The sequence below is a fragment of the Elgaria multicarinata genome, chromosome 3, assembly GCF_023053635.1.
Source record: "Elgaria multicarinata webbii isolate HBS135686 ecotype San Diego chromosome 3, rElgMul1.1.pri, whole genome shotgun sequence".
Taxonomy (NCBI): Eukaryota; Metazoa; Chordata; class Lepidosauria; order Squamata; family Anguidae; genus Elgaria; species Elgaria multicarinata.
The window spans coordinates 111,888,441-111,898,439 of record NC_086173.1 but is presented as its reverse complement, the minus strand read 5'-3'; the positions used below and the strand labels follow the sequence as shown (position 1 = coordinate 111,898,439).

The window sequence follows — 9,999 nt, the reverse complement described above, 5'->3', positions numbered from 1 at the left end:
GGGGACGGACCTGTTCCAGGCTTTATTCGCCAGAGCCTCCTTCGCCTCAATCCCACCCTGCCTCTTTCCCTCCCTCCCGGTTTTCCAGCCTCAATATGGCTTTCCATTGAGGAGCTGCAGTATGACTGAAGTGGGCAAAGGGGGCGGGGGAGACGGGAGCCCTGGGCGGCTGTTGGAAGTGGGGTGAGGAGGACGGAGCGCGTGAGCAGAAGCCGAGGGGGCTCCCTTGCCCAGCTGGCTGAGGCGCGTGTGGCGGGGGACGAGGCAGGTGGGGGTGGAGGGCGGCAGAGGGGAGCGTTCGGGGGCAGCATCCTCCATGTCAAAAGAGACCTGGCTAAATGGGAAGGGAGGCTGTCGAGGTAGAGAGAAGGCGGGCGGGGATGCGGTGTTCTTTAAACGGATGGGCGATGTGAGCTTGAATAGGGGCGCTTGTGGCTGGAGGGCACTGGCCAGGATTTGAGGGGCATCGGAGTTGGGAGAAGGGGGCGTCATTAATTGGAGTTGTGCAGTGGGGACGTGCAGTTGGAAGCATCCGCTTTGCTTCTCTGGAAGAGATTCCCTTGCCTGCAATTACTTGGGAAGGAAAAGAGACTTTTATTTTATGTCCATTCTGTTTTCTCCCACCCAGACCAGCAAGTGGGGAAAATATTAAAGGACAGCATGTGATGCTGTCCAGAGTTTAGGATTCTGTGGCGTGCCGCTCGGGGTGGGGCAGGGGAGAGGGGGGGAGGAGCCCTCCTGCAGGTGGTCTCGGTTTTTCGGCAGGTGGAGTTGAGCAGCCTCTCTAGCGCTTTTGCTTTTTGTTTTGCCTCGCAGGCGGCACCGCTGACTTTCTGCACAAGGATGCACCGTGATGACACCCACAGAGCGGGGACAGTATCTCGGGCGGCACCACCACCTTCTCCCGTGGCGGCGGGCGCAGCAGCAGAAAGCTCAGCTGTAATGGAAACTGGGGGCGATGCCAGGAGGACAGCACCTCCGCTGGGGACAGGGGGCAGCAGCGGCGAGTTTACAGCTCCTAGTGCTGCAGAACCTGCCGTTTTCCAAGTGGTTGCTGCTTTTGCTCCTGCGGGTAGGAAGGGCATGAATATTGATGGACCAGGCAGCGTGGCCGGCATGGACCCTGCTGCAATGGCGAAAGGAGGCAGAGCTGTGCTCCCCGCCCCTTTCCCCCGTGTGCCTTACGCCAAGGATCCCAAAACAGTCCACCAGCGCTTCCTGCGGAGGAGTGTGGTGGATTCCGACCAGGAGGAACCCACCTTCGAGCCCTCGGAGCCGGAACTGCCGCCACAGCAGAAGAAGATCATCCTGATCTCCAAAACCAGGAGGATAATTGCAGAGCGAGTGAAGGCCGGGCAGAGGCCGGTGGTGGAAGAGACCCGGCTCGGGGAAGAGCCCGTCACCCAGGCGAAAGGGTTGGCCCCTGAGAGCCTCTCGGCGGCAGCAGTAGCGAGGGACGAGCCGAAGGAGAGCAGTGGCAAGGAGGATGCCGAGAAGAAAGAGGCACCGGAGTTTCCCAAGGATCAGAGCAAGTCCAAGAAAGAGGAGGCCGAGGAAGAGGAGGAAGAGGACGATATGAAAGCTGTGGCCACCTCCCCTGATGGCAGGTTTCTAAAGTTTGATATTGAACTTGGAAGAGGGTCTTTCAAAACGGTCTATAAGGGGCTAGACACGGAAACTTGGGTTGAAGTGGCTTGGTGTGAACTTCAGGTAAGCTGCAGCACCTATTTTAATGTCTTGCCTGTGCTTCAATGACCTAGCAGCTAAGGACAAAGTGCATGTGTCATCTATAAAAGCTTTGCTTAGAAGTGTCTCTATAGCTTATCCGAACAGGGCTAACTATAGCTCAGGAGTTTCATTGGTTCTTCTGACCCTTTCCCTGCATCATATGCATACACACACTCTGCCTAGTTTAACCCACTTAGTCCTGCGCTTTTGCCAAGGGCAACGTGCTTCTGGTAGGATATTCAAAAGTAAATAACTAAACTGCTCATTCTATGTGTATGCTCAGCAAATGGCAGGAGTGGTGTCCCTCCTGCCATTTGCTGGGACTTTTAGTGGCATGCAAAGGTCCATCTAACCCCTAGGAAGCCCCACAAAACTAAATGGTCAGCAAAATGTAGTAGTGAATCACAGCATGTCTTTTGGGTATATTGGCAAGACACAGTCTCATACCTGTGCGAAGGAAGTTAACATTTAACTGTGTGTTACAAAAATTATATGACAGGGTGGTGGAATGATTTTTTGAGCCTTGTTCACTTTTCAAAGGAAAATCAACTTCTTTTTGAGGCTATTTCTTTATTCCAAATAGCTCTGGTTCTTTATAGCACACACAAATGGGGAGCTGAAGCTTCTGTCGCAAGTGTGTGTGTGTGTGAGAGAGAAAGAGAGAGACAGACAGACAAGGGGGGCAGGGATGCGGTGGGAGCCATGCTCTTTAAGACTCTTTAAAAATGTGAGCTCTTTTTCTTGTCTGTCTTTTGTTACATATGATATTTATAAAGTATAAGTTCAGTATGGGCAAGACTGTATCCCTTCAGATCAGAATGAATCTAAAAATAAAAATAAAAAAACCCAACACCAATCTGGAATTATCCTGCTCCAGTTTACAGGAGTTAAACTGTAAACTGAGCCAAAAATGTGATATGCTATATCATTAGAATTAGGTAACTTAAAATGGAACAAGGTGCAATAATATTGAGGGTTTTTGTGAAATTAGGGATTAACAGCAGTATTAGGACATGCATTAGTAATAGAAGTAGATGGTGTACAAAGAAGCTACATCAATTTATTTGTAATTGATGTAGTTTTTTATTTGTAGTTTTTTTTTTGCCTTGCTTTATCACTGAAATCTCAAGGTGACATCCTGAATATATTTTTGAATTATGCTTGAGAGGTGGTAGTAGAGTTGGAATATTATATCTAATTTATTTTAGCAATTAATTATTCCAGTCACAAATCTGAGTGCTTTAATACAACTTGAGTTAACAAACTATTTTGTTTGTTTAATAAAAAATATCTGCTTAAATAATCTTATGCAGCAGGTTGTATTTCTAGAAATATTTAAACTTACTGCCAATCAGTTTCATTGCTTGGAACAAAATTTATTTATTTATTTATTACACTTATATACCGCCCCCATAGCTAGAGCTCTCTGGGCAGTTTACAGAAATTCTAAAATTGAGATAAAAACGAGTATACAAAATTTAAAATTCTAAAACTCAGAACATACATACATAAAGCATTGAAAACTGTTAAAAATAAACATGTGGGTGAAGTTGCAGTGGTAAGAGATACTTCTACTTCACCCCCACCCCCTCCACTCATTTCTTCACTCAGACTAAAAGGCCAAATTTGAAGACTTTCTCTATAAATAATATGTTCAATTTCTCTGAACATTTGGGTTGCTTTTTCTGTACCTGTTCCAGATCTACAAATTAGGCAATAGATGTCTTTGGGTAGATGTGGGCAGCCGGCAGCCCTCAGTCTAATTTCATGTGGCCCTTGGATTTCAAAAGTCCACTGTAAGCAATGTTCAGAACTCTAGCAAGAGCCATTTGTCCTTCCTTGGAAACTTGTTAAGTAGAGTGTAACCCTGTTTTCATGTAATGATAACTCAGAATTTACAGGGAAACAGCAGTGTCCATGTAGTTAAGGTCGGAGAGTAGATAAAGCATTCTACCATTCTAAAGGGGGTATTGGGGTGGTGGTCATTCTAACGTTCATAAAATTGAAAATGTTTCACCAGTCTTCCTGAAATTTAAAAGTGGCAGAAAGAATAGTTGGTTTTACATACTCTGAAAACTTCAAGAAGTTTGGTGAAGATTGAGGGAAGGAGGAGAGTTTAAAGTACAAAAGAAAGAAAAACTCTCTGAATCAAAATCATTATGATAATTTAGGCTGGTGATTTTTTTATCCACAGAATTTAGAGTAGTCAGCCCCTTACCCATTAATCCAGTGGTGATGTCTTTTTCCTCCTTCATTGTAGTTGGTGGAATGGTTTTTCTTTTTTAAAAGATTCCATTCGGTTGATTTTTAATTAGTATTTATTCATCCTATTAGAGGGAATCCAGAGGCCTTCTTCAGGGATAGCGTGACACATGCTCAGTAGCGTCGCTCTCCCCCCTCCCTCCTGCCTCAGATAGATTAGAATGTTGAAAATAAAATGGCCGCCTGCTTCCTCTAGCACAGACATTTCCATTGTAGCTAATAAGAGCCTGAGCAGTATATACCCATATTGTGATTCCCAGTCAGACTGGATTGCAAGAGTGGGGTGGGCAAAGGAGGGGAAAACTTTCCTCAAAATATTCCTCCTACCCATCTGCTTTCCCAGTGCAATGGGGCCCTTCTCCTGTGCCCCTCTCCCCTCCCTTCTGATCAACTCTAAGGTTCCATAAGTGGCTTCTTTGCACTATGAAGTCAGATAGGGACTCAAGGAATAAAAATTCTTAAACCCTTCTTAATCTTAAACCCTTCACTCAAAAAAACCCATGGTCCCTAAATACACAGCACTTCCAGAGATAACTACAACAAAATCCACACACCCCTTCAAATTAGTGCATGGAAGTGAGACTCACTGCATGCAATAAAATTTACTTCTGAGTAGATATGTCTTGGATTTATTTATTTATTTATTAAATTTATATACCGCTCCATAGCCAAAGCTCTCTGGGCGGTTTACAAAAGTTAAAAACAATGAACATTAAAAACAGATATACAAAATTTTAAACCACCAAAAGTATTAAAAACAACAATATCCATTTAAAACAACTATTCTCAGGTCAGTTAAAAACTCAGCATATGCTGTCAAATGCCTGGGAGAAGAGAAAATCAAGCAGCAACAACGATAAAATGAAGAATAAAAGAACACACACGCATGCGTGCACGCACGCACACACACACACAGAGTAAGCAAGTTTTAATTGTAGGATTATTGTGCTGGAAAGGAGAGGAAATTCTCAGTAACATCTCTCACCATGGGCTTCATTATACAATGAGAGCCCAATAATTAATACAAACTCTCATCAGCTGGCCTGGACTCAATGTTTTGTAATTCATTAACTGGTAATTTTCTTTTCTCAGAATTAGGATGGAAAAATTAGTTATTTTGGACTGCTTATGGACCTTAACAAGGGATGCTACATCACTGGTCACTGGTACCAATGGTACCAATCCCAACTGTCTATACCCTAGCAGCTACTCCATGGAGCATACTGACTTGCAATGATGGGAGTTGTACTCTTTGGAGGACACCAGGTTGGGGAAGGGCTGCTCTAAACAAAAAAAGAGAAGTAGGTGGCCCTAAGTTGTACGTCATCTGTTTTCCACAACCCCACAGTCACCTCTGCATATCATATTCTCCATCCTGTCTTCTTGGCTTATCTGCTTTGGGAGAATGAGAATTTCACTTGCATTTTCTGCCTCCTTAGGGAGGATGTGGCATTATAGGCCTGTGAGCCTTAAGTCCCAATTTCCATGTTTTTTGGTGCTTGGTTGAAAACTGTAGAGCCATTACAAAACATTGTTTTGTAAACTGTAGGTTTTTTGTTTATTGAATATAAGATGAGTATGGGTTGTCAATGAATTGTGGGTTGCTGTTACATGTGAACCCTACACTTTGGTTTCCTATGGGTTGTTAACCATGAACAAACCAGAGTTCATAACCAAAAAACAAACATGGATTATCATCCTGGCTTGTTTGAGGTTTATAACCCAGAGTTAAACCATACTGCAGGGATTACATGTAACAACAAACCATTATTCAACAACTCTTACTCACCTCATATTCCGAGTTGTTATGTGTGAACATAACAGGCTCTAACTCTTAGAGTTGGCTAAGGGTGCAATCCTATTTGTTCTGCACCCAGTGCTCTGAACTTGTAGGCTTATGACCATCCAGTGCAGAGCAGGAGGAGCAGTAGAGATTATTGTTGCTTCTGCTGCTCTACATTTTAGCAAGGACTTTTTCACCTGTCTAGCTGGAGTGCATCAGGTGGGTAGGGAAGGAAGCTGGACAGGCCTAGGGATAGCTTGTACCCTGGACTTTTCAGTCTAATCCTCCCTCTGCCCACTAGTATGCCCCATCTTCCCCTGTCCAAGGTTGCTTTTGTCACCTTGAGGAGGCAGCAGGCAAGTTCTCTCCATGCCAGCTGTGAGGGGGTTAGGGAGCACAGATTCCTTGCTCCAAGGTCAGAGCGCTGTCTCTGACCTCAGATCCGGGAATCCAAAGTATCCTATGTTCCACCCAGACATCATCCTTTCTGATGGCCATAGGATTGCTCCCTCAATAAACTTTCAACAATGCAGAGCCAGAGTAGAGTAACTTTTGGTTTCTTTTATAAATTGCCTGAAATTTTTAATGTCCTTTTTTGGTATTTACTAATAAATGTTCTTAAACAAAATAAATATTCTAAACTAGTGTAATTCACTAAGGGTACAATCCTATGTATGTTTAGACAGAAAAAAAGTTCTGCATTCCCTAGGCAGCCATGCTAAACATGCATATGGTTGCATCCTAAATTAAATTAAATTAAATGCCTAGACAGTAGAGCAACATTACTGGTTGAAGTATTGGATGACGTTGGAAAGTCAGTGTGGAGGTGGGAAGGTCATCAACCTCCATCAAGGGTCTACTCTCTCATGCAGTTCCTCTAAAGGGGATCACAGCTTTGGAGGAGAAATAGCCAATAGGGGTCTGGTGTAGTGAACTCATTGTGGCCAATCCTAGGGCTCATCTACACCAAGCAGATATTCCACTATGAAAGTGGTATGAAAGCGCTGTATAAAAGGCAGGAGCCACACTACTGCTTGATGGTGGTATTGAAGTGCACTGACAACTGTTGGAGCCCATAGACAAATGCCATATACCACTTTCATAGTGTTATATCCTGCTTGGTGTAGATGTGTCATGGGCCCCTACAGTTGTCAGTGCACTTCAGTACCACTATAAAGCAGTCATGTGGCTCCTGCCTTTTATATACCACTTTCATAGTGGAATATCCTGCTTGGTGTAGATGAGCCCCTAGAATAGGAGCTTTAGTCAGTCCTTGCAAGATTCTTGTAAATGGAGGTGGTCAAACCTAACTAGGTGAGAAAGTTCCTGACAATGGCTTGGTTCAGATGTAACTGGAAACCACTCTTTGTGTGAACACATTACCCTTTTACAAAGCCATGTGATTTTCTTCTTCATGTACCTGAAGAAATGTAATATGTGAAGTGGCTTTTAGATTTCCATCAACTAATAAAATGTAATTGAAACAACAGCAGGGCTATAACAAGTGTGCTTCTTGGACTGAACTTATCGTGTCAGAAATATCTCCTACTGTTTGTTTGAAATAAATAGCAACCTTCATTTAGATGGGATTTTGTGTATAGTTGAGTTATGTAATCTTAAGTGCATGTTCAAAACTATGATTGTAAAAGGACAGAGCGGTACACTTTCTTTGTCTGGCATTTCTATCGTCTTTATTTAGAATAGTTGGAACATTTCTCTATCTATCTTGCAAATTGTTTAAGATTTTTCTTGCTAGAAGAACATGCTCTGTTGCCAGTAAAAAAAAAAAAAGCTGCATGCTGACTTCCCTTCTGTTATACATAGAAAGCTATTTCATTCATTTAAGGATGAAGACTCTACCACAGAAATCTGTTTATGTTGCTACTCTAAAATGTTACCTTTTTTGTATTATGATTTTCATGGAGGAAGTGGGGGATACAATGTAACAAATAAAAGATTTCTAAAGTTGTGATCCTATGGTTCCTGGAGGGGCGTCTCAGCAGCCATAGGACACAGTGTATCTCATAGGGGTGTGCAAAGTGGCTCTTCTCTGCCTCAAAATTCAATCTGGAACTCTGCAGAGGTGATTCCCTGGCTCAGTTTTGGAGTGCCCTCTCTCGCCCTCATCGAATTACCCATGGAAGAACCGTTCAGTATTCGGGTAACCAGTATTAACAGAAATGCTTACAGCTCCCTCATTTTTAAAGTTAAAGAGATAAAACATAGCACCAGTGACAACTCTTAAGGAGGGCTTTAGCTAAACCAAGTTTGAATCAGATCCATTCATGCCTTGATTTGTTTGGAATTTTCTAAAACAAATTCCCCACTCCAGCCTTCTCCAACCTGGTGCCCTCCAGATCTATTGGATGGACCCCTCCCCCCACAACCACCCACTGAAAAAAAGAGCCTGCCGGAGCCTGACTAAGATGTAGAAGCTTTCTCACTCACCATGTCAGTCAGCCAGCCCAGCAGCACTTTCACATTGTGGAAGTGTGGATGATTGACTTCTATGAGTCTGAGCAGAAACGCTCTCCCTCCCCCTCCCCACATGGCCAGAATCAGCAGCCAGTTAGTGTTCCCCACTCCCCCAAACACTGCAATTGGAGGAGAACACGGTCAGGGACAGTGCTGTGGCTATTCCTAATTGGTTAGCCACAGAAGTCAATATCAAAGCTGCCCCTCACCCCACTCAGCATTTTCCAAATATGGAGATATTCAATTTAGACACACACGTACATACACACAGATGGATAATTCTGGAAACTTTAGAAGCTCCGATTGGGCATGTCTCCGCTCTGATATTAATTGATGGGTTCGGAAGCGGCCAATCCCTGCTCTGGGAGATCGAATGCTCTGTGGATGTTTGAGGTTATCAGATAATTCCGGGACGGAGTGCCCACCCCTAGTCTCTCTCTCTCTCTCTTTCTCTCTCTCTCTCTCTCTCTCTCTCTCTCAAGTCAGACAGGGAGGTCTACTCCATAAGCCTCCCTGGTGTGAATCCAGAAACTTCCACAGCCCTACACAAAACCTCTCTGATGTCAGTGAGGGTAAAAGAGGGTGCATGCTGGGAGTGGATCAGGGGAAAGCTTGGAACCACACAGTCCAAAACCTTCCTATTCCCCCAACACATCCCTAAACTGGCAAAAAATATATTATTTATTACATTTTTATACGTTTTCATTAAAACCATGAAAAGCATAATAAAACAACCACAGTCTAAAAACACAAATACAAAATACAATATAAAAAGCACAACCAGGATAAAACCACACAGCAGAAACTGATATTGATTAAAATACAGAATTAAAACAGCAAAATTACATCAGTTCTGGAGCTAGCATAGTTTATTTATCTCTCACTGGAACCAATGAGAGGGGAAGAGAGAAAGGAAACCCAATAAGAGAACCGAAGGTAGGTGTGTGTGTGTGTGTGTGTGTGTGTTAAAAGCTTCTCCCCACCTCAACTTTCTGCCATGCTGGTGCAATCTCCACATAACATAGGAAAAGGTGGTTTGTCTACCTTGACTCTTCTTCCCTTATGCTGTAGATTGCTCTGCAAATGTGAGTGGCAGAGAAACACAAATGGTAGAAATGCTCTGTGGCATTGAAAAATATGAGAAGTTAGGCTAGCTGACAGAAAAGACCTTATTTCTTGTGACCATCAACGTATTAGATTTTTCTGGTGTGCATGTAGGCTGAACCTGAGGCTCAGGAGGTGATCACCAGCACTTTAATCTGGTCCAAGAAACACACAGGCCTTTGCTAGACCAGGCTATATCCCAGGGTGATATCCGGGATTGTCCCTGTGCATCCAGATGATGCACAGGGGATCCCTGGCTCAGGCAGGGATCAACCCTCCCTGGCCCTGGGATATAGCCTACCCCTTTGGGCCCGCTTTTTCCCACGGAGCCCGAGACCACGAGCGTGTGGCCCGTTTTCGTAGCTTTTCCCAGCTCCGCGCGATTACTCATGCAGAGCCAGGAGCGCTGCGCCCATCAGGGGCAGGGTGGGGTGAGTCGGGAAACCCATTTTTTAAAACAACAACAACAACAACACTTACCTTTGCACACAATCGTTTGTGTATTTTGTCCCCTTAAACATTTTTTTAAAAATGGTGGGCGCGACGGCTCTCTTCGTGAGGTCACCTCGCCTGACGTATAAACTAGGGCGACATCCTACGATACTTGCTTAGCGGGGTCTCCCCTTGTCCGTCACCGATTTACTGGT

At 44.1% G+C, this 9,999-nt stretch overlaps 1 protein-coding gene across 1 annotated transcript in view; it reads left to right on the top strand.

Moving 5' to 3' along the window:
• Positions 1-761: 761 nt before the first annotated feature.
• The window catches only part of WNK2 (WNK lysine deficient protein kinase 2), a 134,266-nt gene continuing 125,028 nt past the window's right edge, over positions 762-9,999 (top strand). The window contains exon 1 of the mRNA XM_063121259.1: positions 762-1,710. Within this exon, the coding sequence (XP_062977329.1) occupies positions 844-1,710 (867 nt within the window). The 5' untranslated portion in view covers positions 762-843. The remainder of the gene's footprint in view (positions 1,711-9,999) is intronic.